The sequence below is a fragment of the Muscardinus avellanarius genome (assembly GCF_963383645.1).
Source record: "Muscardinus avellanarius genome assembly, chromosome: 14".
NCBI classification, from domain to species: Eukaryota; Metazoa; Chordata; class Mammalia; order Rodentia; family Gliridae; genus Muscardinus; species Muscardinus avellanarius.
In genome coordinates, this window is record NC_137800.1 from 18,893,563 (window position 1) to 18,916,085 (window position 22,523).

At 46.3% G+C, this 22,523-nt stretch overlaps 1 protein-coding gene across 1 annotated transcript; it reads right to left on the reverse strand.

The window, feature by feature from the left end:
• Positions 1–1,603: 1,603 nt before the first annotated feature.
• On the reverse strand, positions 1,604–21,668 carry TMEM192 (transmembrane protein 192; the record flags this gene model as incomplete). The annotated part of the gene is made up of 6 exons (XM_080710524.1): positions 1,604–1,739; positions 4,025–4,127; positions 5,344–5,478; positions 11,894–12,158; positions 13,551–13,712; positions 21,642–21,668. The coding sequence occupies 6 exons, from the start codon at positions 21,666–21,668 to the stop codon at positions 1,604–1,606; spliced, it is 828 nt and encodes a 275-aa protein (XP_080566650.1).
• Positions 21,669–22,523: the final 855 nt, after the last annotated feature.

The window sequence follows — 22,523 nt, forward strand, 5'->3', positions numbered from 1 at the left end:
TCTGGCAAAAAATGACCAACTTCATTAGTATTCAAAGAGATGCAGTTTGAACAGTGACATCCATCAGATAGGCTGGGATTACAGAAAACATCCACGATGGGTAAGGGACGGGACAACGGTATAAACTGGCAAGTTCCTTGTTAGTGGGATTTCAAATCAGTATTTTTAATACTTCCATTAAAAATTTAGCTTTACAATAATGCATGCCACAGTCACATCTGTACTGTTTACATGTATACATATGTACTTAAGTGCTACCATAAGTGCCCTAGGTTTAGGGCCATGTTCTATAGCCATCTTTCCTCCATATCAACAATCTGGTCTTAACAGTGGGTCTCTTATCAGCGCAGATAAGGTGCTAGCTCAGCCTGGTGTTGAGCTGAGGCCTGACCCTGTCTACCTCTACCACCAACTGACTCGAGCTTTTTTTTTTTTTTTTTTTTGGTGGTACCGGGGGTGGAACCCAGGGGCTTTTCTACCTCCAGGCTCTACTCCCAGACCTGTTATATTTTATTTGGAAACAAGGTCTCGCTGAGTTGCTGAGAGCCTCGCTAGCTGAGGCTGACTTCGAACCTGTGCGATCCTCCGTCTCAGCCTCCCAAGCCCGGCTTGACTCACACTTTTGGTTCAAGCTACAAATAGTAATTATGGTATTTTGTAGCTATTTGCTTTGCCTCTTTATTCATTAATTTGTCAGAAATTCCTAAAACTTAACCTCCGAGGATGCTCTGACTTGGCCGTCCTCGTGTCCCCTTGCCCCACCCCAGAGGCGCTCTGCCCCTGAGTTGTGTCTAACTCTTTTTTATTTTGTACTTTGAGTTGGGTCTCACCAAGGTGCTGAGGCTGGCCTTGAACCTGCGATCCTTCTGCCTTAGGCTCTCAGGCCCTGGGATTTCATGCTGCACAGCCGCCATGCTCTACGGGCTCTGGACTATCTCAGTCAACCTCTTAGTACAGTGCCTAGGAGTCTTCCCCTTCCTCTCCTTGCAATGTAATGTAAGCTACAAGCCAGCTTTCAGGTTCTGTACCCACTGTACTACACAGTAACAGCCTGGAGAGGAGAGTGCGTAACTTTAAGAGTACTGTTTATTTTTCTGTTCCACTGTTTGTTTCGTATTGTTTGACATGTTCATTGCTGGGGTTAGAGAAGTGTTGGAGAGCATACAGAAATGACATCGGACTCTTAGCATCCCAACTTTCTGATTATACCTTTCCCTATAGATGAACGTTATCACCTGACTCTCAGAAACTGGGTATAGATCCAAGGGGTTTTCGACCTCTGAGCTACACCCCAGCCCTTTTTATTTCTTATTTTGAAACGGGGTCTTGCTAAGTTGCGGAGGCTGGCCTCATACCTGTGATCCCCCTGTCTCAGCCTCCCATGTACTGGATTATAGGCATGTGCCACCAATTTACCAAGAAGGTAAATTATTTAAAAACGTAGAAAAGTCCTTCTCATTTCCACGGCTTCTGCAAAGCACCTTGCAAATGGTCCACGGGCCACACGGTGAGACCCGAGTCCGGCAGCACGTGCTGCGGGTCCCTGCGGCAGGCTGGCAGGCGCCTGAGCAGTCTGAGGTCGCTCTGGACTCCGCGGACGTCGTCACGTCTGTGGCTGGGAGGCGCGGTCTGTGGATGCGAGCGCCAACAGTCGCTTGCTCAAGAGAGCATTGTGTCTCTTCAAGTACAATATGATGTCTCCTTGCTTCTCAACAATTTCTTCTAGGTTTGAGATTGTTCTGCAAACGTCAAGATAGAAGTGGGTTACACGGATTCACCAATACTTGCCCATTTGTTTGCAAACGAGTCCTCACTGGCTTTCAGAGGAGCACATCGTATGGTAGATTTTCTTACATGTCAGAATCCAGGGCAATATTACAAAGGGAGACTCATGAGTAATTTTAGTGACTTCCACTAAGCTATATGTACAAAATCAATAGTGCATGTTTGTAATTCCAGTGCTTGGGAGGCTGAGACAGGAGGTTGCAGGTTCGAGGCCAGCCTCAGCTACTTAGTGAGGCCCTCTGCAACTTAGTGAGATCCTATTTCAAAGTAAAGACTAAAAAATAGGGCTGATGGTATAGCTTGAAGGTAGAATGACCCTGGGTTCAAACCCCAGTATTGCAAAAAATAAAAATACGTAAAATACGTGTATGATATCTATTTTGTCCCTTTCAGTTTTAAATTTTAAACTTTCATAACTCTTAAGATTTGGAAAGGCTATTATAGCTTTAAGAAGCATTCTAGAGCTGGGCGTGCACACTTATGATCCCAGGACTTGGGAGGCTTAGACAAGAAGATTGCAAATTTGTGGCCAATCTCAGCTACTTAGTGAGGCTCTCTGTAACTTAGTGAGGCCTTGTTTCATGGTAAAGAATAAAAAATAGGAGCCAGGTGTGGTGGCGCACACTTGTAATCCCAGCATTCAGGAGGCTGAGACTGGAGGATCGCAGTTCATGGACAGCCTCAGCTACTTAGTGAGGCCCTCTGCAACTCAGTGAGACCCAGTTTCAAAATAAAGAATAAAAAATAGGGCAGGGGGCATAGCTCGGAGGTTGAATGCCCCTGGGTTCCATTCCCAGACCCGCTAAAAAAAATAAATAAATAAAAAATAAAAAATAGGGCTGAGGGTGAGCCGAGTGTGGTGGTACACATTTATAATCATAGTACTTGGAAGGCTAAGATAGGAAGATTGCAGGTTTGCAGTCAGCCCCAGCAACTCATCTCAGTGAAACCTTGTTTCAAAAATAGTTCCTTGGAGGTAGAATGCCCCTGGTCTTATCTCCAGTACCAAACACACACACCCTAAACCGAGCATGTTGGCTCATGACTAATCCCAGTATTTGGGAGGCTGAGACAGGAGGATTATAGGTTCGAGGCCAACCTCAAGCAATTCAGTGATATTCTCAGCACCCTAGCAAGACCCTGTTTCAAAATTTTAAAAAAGGCTGGGCATATCTCTCTGAGGTGAAATGGCTCTGGGTTCTATTTCCCTACCCACAGTAACTGGTTAGGAGGCAGAATGCTTCCGAGTTCAATTTCCAGTACTGAAAAGGAAAGGAGGCCAGGTGTGGTGGCGCATGCTTGTAATCCCCGCTCTTGGGAGGCTGAGACAGGAGGATCACACAGGTTCGAAGCCAGCCTCAGCTACTTAGGCTCTCAGCAGATTAGTGAGACCCTGTTTCCAAATAAAATATAAAATAGGTCTGGGAGTATAGCCCAGAGGTGGAAAGTGCCTGGGTTCTACCCCCAGTACCACCACCACCACCACCACAAAAAAAAAAAAAAAAAAAAAAAAGCAGCAGCAGCACTGGCACAATGGTGTCCAATAACCCCATTGTGGGATTATTTATTGGGATTAATTATAGTCACCTGTAATCCCAGGGATTCTAGAGGCTGAGGCAGGACTGCAAATTCAAGGCCACCTTAGCAATTTAGCAAGACCCTGTTTCAAAATTAAAGGGTGTATGACAGGGATATATCTCAGCAGTAGAGGCCCAACATGGACAAGGTCTTAGGTTCAATTTTGTTATTTGTACCACACACACACAAAACAAAATAGCCGGGCGTGGTGGCGCATGCTTGTAATCCCAGGGAGGCTGAGACCTGGAGGATCGTGGTTTGCAGACAGCCTCAGCTACTTAGGCCCTCTGCAACTCAGTGAGACCCGGTTTCAAAATAAAGAATAAAAAATAGGGCAGGGAGTGTAGCTCAGAGGTCAAATGTCCTTGGGTTCCATCCCCAGACCCACACACACACACAAAAAAAAAACCCACAAAAAACAACAACAATAAAAATCAAAATATACTTTGAGAGGTTGAATAAGAGGCTAATTTCAATTTTTCATCAAACATATTTAGGAAATTTATATATGTTGATTTGGATACACCAAAATTGACAGAAGAAAACAAATCAATTATAAGGTACCAATGCCTAGCCACAACTCCAAGATTTAGAATGTTTTTTTGAGGAAAAAAGTTTTAATTCTGTTTCTCTAGTCTTTTATTCCCCACACAAATCTTACCTGAATCCAGTTTCTGAGGTAATATTGTTGGGGTAAGCATGGATTTTTTCTTCTTCAAGTATATCTGGCTGTGGTTTGGCTCTATTAAATTTTATAATTTTCACTAAAAGAATAAAGTCATTATTAGTCAAAAATCATTTTTATTTATTAAAGTTTTTTAAGTTAGATGTTCCTTTCAAATGAATTAACATGCATAAAGGTCACAGAATGAATGAACAGAGCCGGGCGTGGTGGCGCACGCTTGTTAGTGCAGCATTCGGGAGGCTGAGACAGGAGGATCTTGGTTTGTGGCCAGCCTCAGCTACTTAGTAAGGTCCTTTGCAACTCAGTGAGACCCTGTTTCAAAATAAATAATGCAAACTAGGGCTGGGGGTGTAGCTCAGACGACCCTGGGTTCCATCCCCAGTACCATTGAAAAATAAATAAATAAATAAACAGGCTTATTTATTTATTTATTTATTTATTTTTTTTTTTTGGTGGTACTGGGGTTCCTGGAAGCCCTTCTACCTCTGGGCTACACTCCCAGACCTATTTTAACATTTTTATTTGGAAACAGGGTCTCCTAAGCCAGCGCGCGCGGCTGGCTTCGAACCTGCGCGATCCTCCTGTCTCTGCCTCCCAAGCGCGGGGATGACAAGCGTGCGCCACCACGCCCGGCGAAACAGGCTTATTTATAAGTGCACTCAGACACTGCAAAGTCTACCAACCTGGTATGAAGCCCTGATAACGCAGAGATTATCATTAGCACTAGTGACAATAACAAACTGTATTGTGTACTTACAACATGAGACACAGTTTAACTGTTTTATTGTCCTGGGGACTAAACCCAGGGGCTCTCTACCACTATGCTATACCCTTAGCCTTTAAAAATATTTTCTTTAGCCGGGCGTGGTGGCGCACGCTTGTAATCCCAGCATTCGGGAGGCTGAGACCTGGAGGATCGCGGTTCGCGGACAGCCTCAGCTACTTAGTGAGGCCCTCTGCAACTCAGTGAGACCCGGTTTCAAAATAAAGAATAAAAAATAGGGCAGGGGGTGTAGCTCGGAGGTCAAATGCCCCTGGGTTCCACCCCCAGACCCACAAAAAAAAAAAAAATATTTTCTTTAAGCCAGGTGTGGTGGCGTACACTTGCAATCCCAGCACTTGGGAAGCTGAGACTGGAGGACTGCAAGTCTGCGGCCAGCCTCAGCAACTCAGGCCCTCCGCAATCAGTGAGACCCGGAATGAAATAGGGCTGGGGTGTAGCTCCGAGGTAGAATGCCCCTAGGTTCAATCCCTAGTAACCCCCCCCCCCCAATCAGCCTCATTCTAATAATTACCTGCATAGGTAAGCAGACAGGTGAGGGAACAGATCAGTTCCAGGGCCAGGATGGCCAGGATGAGGTCGAGGTACAACCTGCCGGGCTCGGGGAAGGAATGCTGTGTGCACAGGAGGAGGAGAAGCGCTGCATTGCCTGAGGGAACATAAAGCAGTGTAAAATGTGCTCCACCTCCAACATGGATTCCTTCTCTGGTTCTGGGCAGAGCTCCTAAAATCCTTATACATTTTGTTTGTGGTATTCATTCCCTTACGGGGATTATGCTCAGAGACCAGCTGCCTCTCAGCCACAACTCCTGCCTCCCAACTTTTATTTATTTTGAAACAGGGTCTAAGTTGCTGGAGGTCTCACTACGTTGTTGAGCCTGGCCTCAAACATGGGATCCTCGTCTCAGCCTCCCCAGTATTGGGATTATAGGCGGGAGCGACCTCGCCTTTTGGTATAATTGGATTTTGTACTGAGTTCCTAAAACCCTTGGAATTTCCCAAGTAGAATTATCTTTGGTTATTTATAACAAACCTTAGGCATGTATCAGTTTTATGCTAACGGTGACTTTGGTCAGGCCCTCCGTAGCCTAAGGGTGAGGCTGGTCACTGGGAAGACCCAGTGATTTATGGGTTGCAATGTCAGCTCCACCCACCAAGCTCACAGAGGGATGAGGATGGACATTTAAATTCTATAGAAACCAGTGAGATCTGATCTTTTCTGTCTCCAGGAGGGTGGTGAACCCCAACTCCAAGTGGACAGAAGCTTTTGTACTTGGGACCTTTTGGGACCTTGCACCCTATATATCTCTTTACCTGACAGCTCTCCTGCATATTTTTTTTTAACTCTGTGGTCCAGACATGATGACACACACCTGTAATCCCAGTACTTGGGAGGCTGAGACAGGAGGATTACAGGTTTGAGGACAGGATCAGCAAGTAGTGAGATTCTCACCAACCTAGTGAGACTCTGTTTCCAAGTAAGAAAGAAAATCTGGTTGGGGTAGAGCTCAAAGGTAGAAGCCTCTGAGAATAACCCAGGGGCATTCTACCGTGGAACCACACCCTGCCCTATATTTACATACTGCTAGCTGGCCTTGACCCTGTGAAAGTTCAGCCTCAGCCTTCCCAGCAGGCTGCTGGCCACCACACCCAGCCATCTGTATGCTTTACAATAAACCCATAGATGTAAGCAATGTTTCCTTGATGGGCATTTTAAGCTTACCAGGTGACCAGAACTGTTCAGAGAACTGCAGCGATCCCGACTACCTGCAGGAAAATCCCAGATGTGCTGCTGGCTTTGGACAAATCACCCAACATTTCTGATCCTCAATATTCCCTTCTGAAAAATGGGGACAGCAAAATCTTCCCCACAATGCTACTGCAAGAAGTAAATGAGTCGATATGGAGAGAGGCTTAGAATGGTGCCGTACGCCTGTCACCCCTGTACTTGGGAGGCTGAGACAGGAAGGTCTCAGCTTTGAGAGCAGCCTCAGCAAGTATTGAGACTCTCATCAATGTGGGAGACCCTCTTCAAAATAAAAACAAAAGAAGACTGGGGGTATAGCTCGAAGGCCGACTGCTGCTGGGTTCAACCCCAGAACCACACACACAGAAAAGAATGGCCCCTCACTGCAAGTGTTCAATACAGATTAGTTCCTTCCACTAATCCCCAACGCTCAGCATACCTACTATTATTTTTCTTTTTAAATTACTTTAACATCTTCAAAAAAGTTAAACTTATTATTTTACATACGCATTATATAAGTTAAAAATAAAGAGAAAAATCAAGTTGTCTCACGGACTGGAAGGTGACTTATTAATGACCTTTTATTTCTAAACCTCATCAAGCAGTCACCATATTTGTACCAGTATTGGGAATGGCCTAGGAAGATTTGAGAAAGGTATGATTATTAATATATTTCAAAAACTGGGTGAGGGGCAAATCTGTGCAAGGACTGGGTTTCTGCCTAAAAGCAGGCAACCATTCCAATGTAAATGAACCTAGCTAAAAGCAATTAACTAGTCTACAGGAGAGGAGAACTAGGGCTTCCTCTATCTAAAGACAGATCTTGGGAGAGGAGAACTAGGCCTTTATCTAAAGACAGATGTACATGATGATCCAGGGAGGATGGAGCAGGGTTTGACCTTGCCCTTCTGGAAAGAAGACTCATTGCCACACCTTGCTAGGGGAGGTAATTTCAGGGTTAAGGGGAGGTACCTTACAGGGACGTTCACTACATAAGAATTATGTAAACAAGATGGAGGTCATGGGGGTATAAAAAGTCCGGTCCATGTGTAAGCCCTTTGGTGTATCTGAGTCACCCCCCATACCATTTTGGCATGGGGCTGTATTTCTATTTTCTGTATTTCTTTTAATAAACTTCTTTAAGTCTTCAGCAACTGTCCAAGCTATGCATATTTATTCTTAGCTTAGGACAAGAACCCACGGTAATTTTCTGTTTTTGGTCGTCGTTTTGGGTTTTGTTATGGGTTGGGGGAAAGTGTGTCCGGGACCCTCGCAGGGGTTCCCGGGGAACGGTTTCCCCACCACCATACTCTCCCCAAAACCGTAACAACATTTGTGAGGTTTTCTAATATTTAGTTACATGTGTGTGCATGCACATACATGTGGACTGTGATGGAATCAAACTCAGGACTTCACACGGGCTAGGCAAGCTTTCTGCCACCAAGCTACACCCTAACCCTATTATTACTGCAGTACTGGGGATGGAACCCAGGGCATTCTTCTACCTCTGAGCTACACACCTAGCCCTATTTTTTTATTCTTTATTTTGAAACAAGGTCTCACAAAGTTGCAGAGGGCTTCCCTAAGTGGCTGAGGCTGGCTGTGAACCTATGATCCTTCTGTCTCAGCCTCCCAAGTACCGTGATTACAAGTGTGTGTCTGTGCCTGGCTCCTCATCCTATTATTAATTATCTAATTATTTCTTGTGCTTCTGGGGATTGAATCAGGGACATTCTACCTTCCAGTTATACTCTCATCCCTTTTCATGTTTTATTTTGAAACAGGGTCTCACTAGGCTGTTGAGAGTCTCACTGTATTGTTGAGGCTGTCCTCAAATCCAGATCCTCCAGTCTCAGCCTCCTCAGTACCAGGATTACCAGCCTATTAATTTTTGAGGACCATTTAACCTCATTTTGCCCTTTTACTCTCAACAATGTCAAAGCAAACTTTAGAGGCAGAAGGGATTCTTAGAGTATCTTATCTAAAAAATGTCCAGAAATTTACTTAGTATATTTACCTAAATTTGATCTAGGGTAAAACAATGCTCACCTCTATTTATGCTACAGAAGGAATGAATGACTGTGAGCCTAAGAGCCAGGGCGAAACAACCTATCCAAGTTAACTACACAGAGCTCTGTCCTAACACGCCCTCTGCTGACCATGGGCTGGCACACTGGCAGGTTCTTTGTAACTTAGTTTTGTGAACACGATAAGGAGAGTTTTATCATAGTTAGAGAAGCATCCAACACTAGGGAAGAAACCTCTGGAGCTGCGTGTCATGGTGCACGCCTGTGACCCCAGGACATGGGCGGCTGAGACGAGAATCACAGGTTCAAGGACAGCCTCAGCCAGTAGCGAGACTCATGAGGCTCCTCAACCTAGCGAGACCCCGTTTCAAAATAAAAATATAAAACAGGGCTGGGGGTGTAGCTTGGAGGTAGAATGCCCCCAGGTTCAATCCCCCAGTAACTAACACACACACACACACACACACACACACACACACACACACACACCCTCTCTCTGTCTCTCCAAAGAAGTGCAGTCCTTTGCAGAGAATTGTCAACACACTGAGCACCCTCCACTGCGGCACCCTGGTGGGTCACACGCGGAGTTTACAAGCGCCAGGTCTGCAGCAGCCTGGGGGCTGACGGGAGAACATGAGGCATTCCTGGAAATGGGACGAGCTGTGGACGGTACGCACTCCCTTCAGACCCTGCTCCTGGCCTAGGATGACAGCAGCCTCCTTCCTGGACTCATCTTTCTAACTCCAGGCCATCTCAGCAAAGCCCTCTCCCTGCTGTGGCTCCTTGTCTGGACCTTTGGCCTCCCTCATGATCTGCCCTGAATTTTTTTAGGGGAGATTGATTATTCAGGTTCCCCCCGCCCCCAGTGGTACTGAGGATGGAACCCAGAGGCTTTTCTACCTCCGGGCTACACCCCCAGCCCTATTTTATAATTTATTTGAAAACAGGGTCTCACTAAGTTGCTGAGAGCCTCACTAAGTAGCTGAGGCTGGCTTCGAACCTGCGCGATCCTCCTGCCTCAGCCTCCCCAATGCTGAGCCCAGCTTTGAATGGTTTTATAACCATAGACATAGCTAAGAGACAGGCAGATTGCGGGTTTGACGCCAGCCACTGAAACTTAGTGAGATACGCAGCAAATTAACGAGACCTTTTTTCCAAAATAAAAAATGAAAAGGACTGAGGATAGCCAGGCATGGTGGCACATATCTGTAATACCAGTGCTTGGCAGGCGGAGACAGGAAGATTGCAGGTTCGAGGCCAGCCTCTACAACTTAGCAAGACCTTGTTTCATCATAAAAAATAAAAATGGCTGGGGATGCAGCGCAGAAGTAGAACACCTTTGGGTTCAATCCTCAGTAACAAACAAAAGAACCAAAAAACACCTGTCAGTAGAGATTTCTGCTTTTATCTTTGTTACAGTGACATCTTCTGGTCAAAAAGAGAGTTACACATTAGCAGCGGACTACAGACACCAAGCTCATTTTCTTTCCTCCTTTTTTTTTTTTTTTTTTTGCAGTACTGGGGATGGAACCCAGAGTCATTCTACCTTTGAGAATTTTACCCCCCCCCCAGGCCTATTTTTTTTGGAGGGGGGCACTAGAAATGAAACCCAGGGGCATTCACCTCCAAACTATAGCCCCAGCCCTCTTTTTTATTCTTTATTTTTAAACAGGGTCTCACTAAGTTGCAAAGGATCTCACTAAGTAGCTGAGGCTGTCCGCGAACCATGATCCTCCTGTCTCAGCCTCCCAAACGCTGGGATTATGAGCGTGCACCTTGCCTGCCTCCCCAGCCCTATTTTGTATTCTTTATTTTGAAACAAGGTCTCACTAAGTTGCAGATAGCCTAAGTAGCGGAGGCTGTCTGCAAACAGATCCTCCTGATTCAGCCTCCCAAATTCTGGAATTACAAGTGTGTGCCACCACACCCGGCTAAAGCTCATTTTCTTTTTTCTTTTCTTTTCTTTTTTTTTTTTTTTTTGGCGGGTCTGGGGATGGAACCCAGGGGCATTTGACCTCTGAGCTACAGCCCCTGCCCTATTTTTTATTCTTTATTTTGAAACCAGGTCTCACTGAGTTGCGGAGGGCCTCACTAAGTAGCTGAGGCTGTCTGTGAACCGCGATCCTCCGGTCTCAGCCTCTCAAATGCTGGGATTACAAGCGTGCGCCAGGCTTAAAGCTCATTTTCAAAAGAGCAATTAACAGCTCCCCAGAGAAAGGCTCATCAAGATCACCCATCTTTATGAAAGTGTGGCCTTTTCAGCTTCCACTGAAAACTTCATTGTGTGGAGGAGCTTCTGATTTTCTATTAATATGCTAACAGAGCACAGAAAAATAAAAATTAAATTCGGTGGATTTGTTTTTCTGGGGAAAAATTAAATACCCTTCCCTTTTTTGTGATGCGAGGGATTGAACCCAGGGCCTCACACATGCTAGGCAAACACAGCCTTAGCTACTTAGTGAGCCCTCTGCAACTCAGTGAGACTCTCAAAATAAAGAATAAAAATAGAGCTGGGGGTGTGGCTTGGAGGTAGAATGCTCCTGGGTTCCATTTCCATCCCCAGCACTGCAGTAAATAAACAAACAAACAAACAAACAAACAAATATTGATGTCTTTTCTGATGTCATTTTTGACATCAAGGATGCAGACAAGTTGGGCATTGGGCACATCCTTGTAATCGAGGCCCTCTGTAACTTAGTAAGACCCTGCTTTATTTATTTTACTTTCATTTTTACTTTTTTGGTAGTACTGGAGGTGGAACCCAGAGGCTTTCTACCTCTGGGCTATACTCCCAGACCTATTTTATATTTTATTTGGAAATAGGGTCTCACTAAGTTGCTGAGAGCCTCACTAAGTAGCTGAGGCTGGCTTCGAACCTGTGTGATCCTCCTGTCTCAGCCTCCCAAGCGCGGGGATAACAAGTGTGCACCACCACGCCCAGCTTAAGACCCTGTTTTAAAATAAAATAGGGCTAGCCCGGCGTGGTGGCGCAGGCGTTTGGGAGGCGGAGACAGGAGGATCGCGCAGGTTCGAAGCCAGCCACGCTGGCATAAGAGACCCTGTCTCAAAAATATAAAATAGGTCTGGGAGTGTAGCCCGGAGGTAGAAGGGCTTCCAAGAACCCCAGTACCACCAAATAAATAAATAAATAAATAAATATAAAATAAAACAGGGCTAGGAGTGTAGCTTGGAGGTAGAATGCTCTGGATTCAATCCCCAGTATCACTAAAAAAAAATAAATAAATAAATAAAAATGAAGAAAAGCAGGTAAAGTGAGGCAAGCGGCTTACCGGTGGAGTGGATCATTAGGGCGAGTCTTTTCAGATGCCTTGTGGAGCGGTATATCAGGTTGTAGCCCCGGTTCCTCATTTTGCTGTGGTGGTACTGGATGTAGCGTTCAAGAAGGAGATGCAGAATCCACAAAATAACTTTCCCCAGGATTATGACCGTCTGCACTTTCAATGGGCTGGTGTAGTTCCCCGGGCACTTGTCCTCATTTGGATTAGGGTAAGAACAAAGCACACCTGTTAAAAATGCCAAAATAACAAACACGACCTGGAAGAAAGGAAAGCAGCACGATCAATATTCAATGTGTGGAATCAGGAAACAGCCACATCTGAGAAAATACTCTCGTACCTACAACTTATGCCATCCTATTGATTTTTATTTTTATTTTTGGTGGTACTGGGGTTCCTGGAAGCCCTTCTATCTGGGCTTCACTCCCAGACCTATTTTTTACTTTTTTTATATTTGGAAACAGGGTCTCTTAAAGCGCTGGCTTCGAACCTGCGTGATCCTCCTGTCTCTGCCTCCCAAGCGTGGGGATTACAAGTGTGCGCCACCACGCCCAGCAACGATCCTATTTTTATACAAAAGGTCAAAACTTTTTTGCCGTTTTTACAAACTTTAAAAGGATTATACAAATGCCAGGCATGGAACCACACATCTGTAATGCCAATGAGCGAAGAGGCTGAGGCAGGAGGTCTCACTAGGAAACGTAGTGAGACCCTGTTTCCAAATTAAAAGAGCTAGAGCCAGGTGTAGAGGCACATGCTTGGAATCCCCGTGCTTGGGAGGCTGAGACAGGAGGATCGCAGGTTTAAAGCCAGCTTCAGCAGCTTAGTGATGCTCTTAGCAACTTAGCGAGACCTGTTTCCAAATAAAGTATAAAATAAGACTGTGGGTATAGCAGAGAGGTAGAAGGCCCCTGGGTTCTATCCCCAGTAAACACACACACACACACACACACACACACACACACACACACACACACAGGCTGGAGATGTATATAGTCAATTCCCAGGACTGGAAAAAAAAAAACTGAAAATTTTCAGAAAAGTTGAAGCAGCCGAGCGTGGTGGCACATGCTTGTAATCCCGGCATTCAGGAGGCTGAGACAGGAGGATCGCAGTTCGCGGACAGCCTCAGCTACTTAGTGAGGCCCTCTGCAACTCAGTGAGACCATTTAAAAAAAAAGGGGGGGCAGGGGGTGTAGCTCAGAGGTCGAATGCCCCTGAGTTCCATCCCCAGACCCGCCAAAAAAAAAAAAAAAAAAAAAAAGAAAGAAAGAAAGAAAAAGAAAAGTTGAAACATAGAAAGTCCAAAATCACCCCAAATCCTATTTTAAAAAGATGAGCAGCTGAGTATGGTGGCACACGCTTGTAATCTCAGTACTTGGAAGGCTGAGACAGGAGGGTCCTAGGTTTGTAGCCAGACTCAGTTACGTAGGCCCTCCACAACTTAGTGAGACCCTGTTTCAAAATAAGGAATGATAAATGAGGCTGAAGGTGTGGCTCTGAGGTAGAATGCCCCTGGATTCATCCCCAGGGCTGCAAGAAAAAACAAAGGCAGATTGTGAATACTGTCAGACCCAGCCCGCCTGCCTCCGAGCAGCCTGTGCTTTCAGGAGCATCACCGCTGCACGGAGCCCGTCTCCCACCGACTCACGTGGATGAACAGGAGGAGGTTTGCTATGACGACTGTGGGAAGAGCGTGGAACCTGGGCCTGTAGCGAGCTTGCAGTGAGTGATGCGGGAGAAGCTGGGCGTCCAGGAGCGGGTCGTCTTCGATGCTCTGGATGAGGTCCAAGGAGCCCTGCCGTGCGGAAAACTGGAGTTACAGCCACTACTTTCTGGATTATGTGTCCAAGACAAACCTACTCGACTATATAGCTTTGAAATCCAAGGCTCAAGTGAGAGGCAAGAGCACGTATCCAACCCGGCACAGTAGCACAGGCTTTTAATCTTAGCACTTGGGAGGCCGAAACAGGAGGATCGCAGGTTTGAGACGAGCTTCGGCAGCTGGAGAGACCCTTGGGGACTCAGCAAGTCCTTGCTTCAAAATAAAAAGTAAAAAGGGCTAGGGACGTAGCTTGGAGGTGGAATGTTCCTAGGTTGGATCCTCAGTACCAATACACACACACAAACACACACGTGCGCGCACACCCCTCACACACACATACTCACACCTCGCACATACCTTGCCTAAAGCCAACTTTAAAAAATACCCTCCTCGGATTGCGTAGGTTTGAAACCAGCCTCAGCTACTTAGTGAGACCCTGTTTCCAAGTAAAATATAAAATAGGCCTGGGAGTATAGCCCAGAGGTAGAAAACCTCTGGGTTCCACTCCCAGTACAAACAAAACAAAACAAAAACCCCTCCTTTAAAGAGCTCAATACATAACTTGGCAAAAACATATATTAAAATTGACAGAGAAATATATTTTTTTTTCTATTTGCAGTACTAGGGATGAAACCCAGGGGCATTCTACCTCTGAGCTACACCCCCAGCCCTACTTTATATTCTTTATTTTGAAACAGGGTCTCACTAAGTTGTAAAGGGCCTCACTAAGTAGCCAAGGCTGGCCACGAACCATGACCTTCCTGTGTCAGCCTCCCAAATGCTGGGATTAAAGTGTGCGCCACCACGCCCAGCTGACAGAAAATTTTATTTATTTACTTTTTTTGCGGGTTTGGGGATAGAACCCAGAGGCATTCGATCTCTGAGCTACACCCCCTGCCCTATTTTTAATTCTTTATTTTGAAACCAGGTCTCACTGAGTTGCAGAGGGCCTCACTAAGTAGCTGAGGCTGTCGCGAACTGCGATCCTCCTGTCTCAGCCTCCCGAATGCTGGGATTACAAGAGTGCGCCACCACGCCTGGCTAGAAAATTTTAATTAAACTATTTCTACAACTTACAAACAAGGTAATAGAGAAGATTTAAGAAAACCACTTTTTCACTCCCTCAAAAACTTAAGATACTGACCTGATTTAGCATCATTTAGCTATCTAACCTCCAACCCTTTTTATTCTGACACAGGGTTTCAGTAAATTGCCCAAGCCGGGCGTGGTGGCGCACGCTTGTAATCCCCGCGCTTGGGAGGCAGAGACAGGAGGATCGCGCAGGTTCGAAGCCAGCCACGAGCACTGGCTTAGGAGACCCTGTTTCCAAATAAAAATGTAAAAATAGGTCTAGGAGTGTAGCCCGGAGGTAGAAGGGCTTCCAGGAACCCCAGTACCACCCAAAAAAAAAAAAAAGTAAATTGCCCAGGTTGGCCTCAAACTTGCAATGCTCCTGTCCCAACTTCCTGAACTGCTAGAATTATAGGTGAGTACCATCACATTCAGCTACCTACCTTTTCGTTTTTGTGGCAAAAAAAAAAAGCTCATTTCCAATCATATAGAACAATTTTATTACCCAAAGTCTTCATGTTGTGCTTTATTTCTAGATGTTTTGTGTGCATTTGTGTATGTAGTACTGGGGGGTTAAACCCGGGGGGCCACTCTACCTCCAAACTACACCCCCAGCCCTTTTGTTTTTTCTTTTGAAACAGGGTCTCACTAAGTTGCTCCACAGTGGCCTGGAACCTGTGACCCTCCTGTCGCAGCCTCCCAGGTGCTGGGATCACGGTGCAGCGTCACCACGACTGGCTTGTGGCGCCAGACTGCCAGACTTCCTATACTGCGCATCTGCTACCACTCTTACCTCTATCACCCCGCTTCTCTCATCCGTAACTGCAATTCTTTTACACTTTTAAATAGGTGCATGATAATTATAAACAATAAAGCCGGGCGTGGTGGCGCACGCCCAGCATTTGGGAGGCTGAGACAGAAGAACAGAGCTTCGTGGTCAGCCTCAGTACTTAGGCCCTTTGCAACCCAGTGAGACCCTCCTGTTTCAAAACAGAATAAGCCGGGCGTGGTGGGCGTGGTGGCGCACGCTTGTTAATCCCGCGCTTGGGAGGCCCAGACAGGAGGATCGCACAGGTTCAAAGCCAGCCTCAGCTACTTAGTGAGGTTCTCGGAACATAGTGAGACCCTGTTTCCAAATAAAATATAAAATAGGTCTGGGAGGATAGCCTAGAGGTAGAAAGCCCCCTGGGTTCCACCCCCAGTACCGCCAAAAAAAAAAAAAAAAAAAAAAAAAAAAAAGAATAAAAAATAGGGCTGGGGTGTAGCTACGAATTAGAATGCTCCTGTGTTCCATCTCCAGTGCCACAAAAACAAATAATTATGCACAATAGTGGGATTTGTTATTTGTGCATTCATAGAACATAACTTGACTTCATTTCCCAGTACAACCTTTTCCCCTTCCCTCCCCCCTCCCCAACCCCCTCTTCTACTCTATTAGTGTCCCTTCTATTTCTGCCATGGTTGCAATTCTTAAAGTGTCTCTCTGGTATTCCACAAAAATTTGAGAAGTTGATGGAGGTTTTATTAAGAACGGCTAAGCCAGGCGTGGTGGTGCACGCTTGTAATCCCAGTACTTTAAGAGGCTGAGACAGGAGGATCATGGTTCAAGGACAGCCTCAGCTACTTAGCAAGGCCCTCTGCAACTCAGTGGACTCAAATAAAGAATAAAAAATAGGGCTAGGGGTGTAACTCAGAGGTAGAATGTCCCTGGGTTCTAATCCTTGTGCTGAAAAAAAAAAAAAAAAAAGATTGGTAGAGTGCTTCTCTAGTGTGTGAGGTCCTGGGTTCTGTCTCAGGACCACCACACACACAAAGTATGCCTAAAACACAAGCTTTCAGTTATGACAAACATTTTAGAGTACCAATGGAAACGAATGACCTGATGAACCCTCCAAGAGGCTTCAGAGTCTCACTGAAAACGACTAGGTGAGGACGTGGCTTTTTGTTATTGTTTGTTGTTTCTGAGATAGTCTTGCTATATTTTCCAGGCTGGCCTAGAACTCCTAGACTCAAGGGATTCTATAGCTTCCTACGTGCTGGGCCTACAGATGTGTACCACAGCCTCATCTTAAAAACTACTACTTGGCCAGGCGTGGTAGCGCACGCTTGTAATCCTAGCATTCAGGAAGCTGAGACGGGAGGATCGTGGTTTGCAGACAGCCTCAGCTACTTAGTGAGGCCCCTTGCAACTCAGTGAGACCTGGTTTCAGAATAAAGAATAAAAAATAGGGCAGGGGATGTAGCTTGGAGGTCGAATGTCCCTAGGTTCCATCCCCAGACCTGAAAAAAAAAAAAAAAAAATAGGGCAGGGGGTGTAGCTCAGAGGTAGAATTTCCCTGGGTTCCATCCCCAAACCCGAAGGGAAAAAACAAAGAAAATACTATTTGTGACCAGCGTGAAGGCTTCTGCCTATAATCCCAGTACTTGGGAGTCTGAGGAGGATTGCAAGTTTGGGGCCACTGTCAGCAACTTGGTGAAACCCTGTTTCAAAATAAAAAATTAAATAGTTGGAGGTATAACTCAGAGATTGAGTGGCCCTGAGTTCCATCTCCAGAACAACAAAATAAGACAAAGCCTCATTACAATAAAAACAATACAACTAAGGAGATTACATTTTCATTGGGGTTAAGGATAAAGATGTGAAAATCAAAAGAAAAAGAATACACAATGGAATATATTGCTCGGCACAACAGCACTAGGTAATAAATCAGCATATAAAAAAAGAGATGTTCCAACAAGTGAGCCCACCACTAGAGAAAAGAGATGGAAAGGAAGCCTTCATGTGTGGAGAGAAGCCTGAGAAAATGATCCAGATCCAGAAATGAAGGGCTTTTATTTATGCATACATATAACACACACACACACACACACACACACACACACACACACTTTGGTTGTTTTGTTGTTGTTGGTTGGTTGGTACTGTGAATTAAGTCCCAGGGCATTCTACTTCTGAGCTATAGTCCCAGCCCTATTTTATTTTTTTTTGGAATAGGGTCTCACTAGGCTGATGAGTCTCACTACTTGCTGAGGCTGTCCTAGAACCTGTGATCCTCCTGTCTCAGCTTCCCCAGTACTAGGATTACAGGCATGCACCACCACACCAGCTTGAGGGGCCTTTTGTTTTGTAAGAGAAAGCGTTACAAATGTTGCACCTGAGAGCTACTGGACATTCAGATGAAGCTGATAAACAGCAAGGTGCAGGCCCAGACCTGGTGGGCCCTCAGGTTCCAGTCCAGGCACCCAGGGCTGCTCCACGACGCTTCATTTTCAATTCCTGGACAGTCTGGCTTCTTGCTCAGTTTGCAGTAACTCTTGTTGTGATTCTGATTACTTCTGTAATCCTCACAACCCCTTTGCCGTGAGCTCTTTCTCAGCCAGCAAATGAGCCTGGACAGCCCTTCCCTGAAGGAATGTCTGAGCATCCTTCCTTGCCCAGGCGGGGCAAGCAGCCTTCCTGGACATCCCAGATCTGGACCATTATAGCCCCCCCCCATCCTCTCCTAAAACATTCGGCGCTCACCTCCTCCTTCAAACTATCCCATAACCACCTTCCTCTGTCTTCCCCTCTAGATCTCACTAGACGCACCAACTCCCCATCTTTTTTTGTTTGTGTGTGAGGTACCAGGAATTGAACCCAGGAGCATTCTATCTCTGAGATACACCGTAGCCCTTTTTATTTTTCATTGTGAAACACTGACTCAATATGTTGCTCACAAACTTGAGATCCTCCTGTCTCCGCCTCCCTAGTACTGAGACTAAGGGCTGCACCAGCACTAAACACTACAAAGTCCAAATTCTTAGTCTGGCTGGCTGTGTGTGTGTGTGTGTGTGTGTGTGTGTGTGTTACAGTGACAGGGATGGAATTCAGGTGCCTTCCACCTCCAGCTCTTTTTTTGTTTTGAAACGTGGTCTCGCTATGTTGCTGAGGCTGGCCGCCAACCTGAGATCCTCCTGTTTCGACCTCCCCAGTACAGGAATTTCAGGTGTGCACCACCACGTTGGCTGTGCACTATACAATCCATCCCAACCTAGTTTTCAGGATTTGCTTCTCAACATCCTCTCTCCATCCCCATGCTGACTGTTGACGAACACCACCTCTCGGGAAACGCTTTCCATCTCCACGCCGCCTCTACGTGTTCTTCCTCACCTGTCAAATGCTTGTCACAGCAAATGACACGCTGTCAAACCTTCCTCAGCACTTTCACCTGACGCTGCAGTCTCATCTCAAATTGAAACTGGGTTAACTTTATATCTTCCAGGTAGCTATTAAGCTTTTGAACATACAGAAAATAGTCCAATTTTGTCTTTGCTTGCTATTTCTAGCCTGTGTTGTATCTGAATCCATTTCCTGTCTTTTTGTAAGCCTGGGTATTATTATTATTATTATTATCATCATCATCATTATTGTGGTACTAGGGTAGAACCCAGGGGCTTTATTTGGAAACAGGGTCTCACTAAGTTGCTGAGAGCCTCACTAAGTAGCTGAGGCTGGCTTTGAACCTGTGCGATCCTCCTGTCTCAGCGTCCCAAGAGCTGGGATTACAAGCATGCACCACCACGCCTGGCTTGGGGTTTTATTTTTATATGTTGGTACTGGGGATCAAACCCAGGAGCATTCCCCCTCTGAACTATACACCTCCAGCCCTTTTTAATTTTTGTTGGGAAACAGGGTCTTATTAGGTTGCTTAGAGTCTCACTAAATTGCTGAGGCAGGCCTCAACCTGTGATCATCCTGCCTCAACCTCCCAAATACTGGGATTACAGGCACGCACCACCATGCCTGGCCCAAGCCTGAGTTTTATTGTTTTTGATGGTTGTGCTGGGGATGGACTCTAGGACATTGTGATGGAACCCAGGGCCTTGTGTACTGCTAGGCAAGTCCTATACCACCAAGCCACAATCCTTATCTCCCCAAATGATTTCTTCATTTCCACTATTAGTAATGACATTACTACCAAGGAAGTTATGTATTGTTTTTGTCCATGAACTATCTCTTCCTTTGTTATGGTAACTGTCTCCCCTGGGGACCCACCTGCATTATGTCTTGGGATTCGCTCAGGATTCTCCCTCCTCATGTCTGAAGGTAGTCAGAGCAAAGAGGGCAGTTAGGCCAATACACACTGTCTCTGAGCAGTGAATGAAAGAAAAACTGTGGTTGGGTATTAAAGGCTAGAACTGCAAGGACTTTTTTTTCTTGATACTATTTATTTCTTTTGGTACAGATCCAAGAGCTCTGGGGCAGCTTAGCATTAACCAAGAAACACTTATTGCCTGTACTGTTTTTCCAAGTCTCATTTTTTCCTCTTAGATATTGTTTCCATAAATTATCAGCTCATGATTGTCACTCTTTTTTTTTTTTTTGCTGGTCTGGGTAAGGAATCCAGGGGCATCCAACCTTTGAGCTACACCCCCTATTTTTTATTCTTTATTTTGAAACAGGGTCTCAATAAGTTGCAAAGGGCCTCACTAAGTAGCTGAGGCTGTTCCCAAACCACGATCCTCCGCCTCCCTATGCTGGGATTACAAGCGTGACTGTCACTCTTAAAAACCCAGGAACAATGGCTTTGCTTTAAATATATGAATCTCAAAGCTGGGTGTGGTGGCCCAGGCTTGTAAACCCAGTACTTGGAAGCTGAGACAGGAGAATCGCAGGTTTGAGGCCAGCCTCAGCTACTGAGGCCCCTACAACTTAGTGAGACCCTGTTTCAAAATGAATTAAAAAATAGGGCTGGGGTGTAGTTTGGAGATAGAATGCCCCCATACTGCAAACACACACACACACACACACACACACACACACACACACACACACACGTATATGAATATACTTCCAGTACAGGAATTTCAAGTATATCAAATATACTTCCAGATAGTACATTTAATTTTTCATTTTCTCAAATGAAAAAAAAAAAAACTAGAAATTTTGTTTTATGAGCAGCTCACCAAGTGCTGTGTGCATGTGTCTACGTGTCCCTAGCACTATGAATTACATTATGATGTGAGACTATAATGCACCAGTAAGAGGATAAACATGTTAACTTATGTTTAGAAACTTATTTATTTCATCGATATTATTTAACTATGGTCTATCTGCTTAAGAACTGAAGCTCTCTCACTGTGCTGGAACCTTGCCTTTCCTGTTGCCCTTCATTTGGCAACAGGAGCACAGTACTCTTCCTATTAGCATATTAAATTAGGGATAATTAGACATTTAAACCAGCCCGTGCTTGTAATCCCAGTGCTTGAGAGGCTGAGACAAAAGGATCAAGGGTTCGTGACCAGCTTCAGCTACTTGGTGAGTCTTCCAAAACTCAGTGAGACCCTGTTTCAAAATAAAGAATAAAAAATAGGACCGAGGGTGTAGCTCAGAGGTAGAATGCCTGCCTCTGGGCTCCATCCCCAGGACCACAAATAACCTGGCGCTGTCTTTCTCCAGAGGGCGCGATGGCAGCGACAGGCCTGCCCACGGGGCACCGCGGCGGCTCCAGGCCCACTGCCCTCCACCGCGGAGGGGAGACTGGCCCGGCGCCCCGACACCCGGCAAGAAAGGCCCGCGCGTCACGTGAGGCGCCCAGTTCCGGAACCAAAGACGCGCCCCCGCGCGTGGACCCGGCCGGCTGGGACCCCGGCCCACGCGCCCACCCTCCCGGAACCCGCCCGGACCTCCAGCCGGGGACACCGGCCGGGCCGCAGAGCTGCGGACCCCGCGCGGCGCTCCCCGCACAGCCCGCGCCCCTTCGGCCCCGCGGCCGGCTGAGGGAGGCTTCCCGGTCCGCGGTCTCCGCCCTGCGCGCCCGGCGCAGGAAGAAGGGGACTCGGGGGATCGCGCGCCGGTGCACTCACGTCCTCCATCCTGACCCCCGCCGCCATCTTCCGACGCCGGAGGCCCGGGGCCCCGCCAGCCTGGCTCCGCCACCGGCGCCGGGAGCGGCGAGCCCACGAAAGTCGCCACCTTCTGGGACCTGCAGGCCCCGCCCCGGACACACCCACCTCAAGCCAGCCCCGCCTCCGCGGGAAGGCCACACCCACTCGCTGCTGATTGGCTGAGCGGGGCGGAGGGGCGTGTCCGTCTTGGCCTGGGTTCAGGGTTGCTGCGTCTTTAGGACCTGCTGGTTCCTGGGCATTCTGACCACAGTCCCTGGGTCCTATGTTAGCCAGACATTTGGGTGTTGAAGGATGTGGTCCTAGTTCACAGTTGGACGGTTTCTGGAACCTTCTCGCTTCTGTTTAAGACATTACTTCCTGTCTTTCGTAGTTTTGTTTGCAGGCATGGATCTATGCTTAGAACCAGAGGTAAACGGCTCCAACAGTAGAAGGGGCGGGTGCAAAAAAGATTTTCTATTTCCGCCCGGCGTGGTGGGGTGCTGCATGCTGTAATCTCAACACTTTGGAGGCCAGACAGGAGGATCTTGGGTTCGAGGACAGCCTCAGCAAGTAGTGAGACTCTTAGCAATCTAGCAAAACCCTGTTTCAAAATAAGAAATAAAATCGGGCTGGGAGGTCGAGCTTTGAAGGTAGAATGTCTCTGGGTTCAATCTCCCCCACTACAAAAAAAATTCCAATTTTTATTACATGTTTACAGATTTCTCCAATGGGAAACAAAAGCAATTCAGATCTTTTGTTGTTCTTTTTTTGGTGCTGGCATTTGAAACCAGTGGCACTCTACCACCAAACTATTCCCCACCCATTTTATTGTATATTTTGATACCGGGGATTGAACCTTGG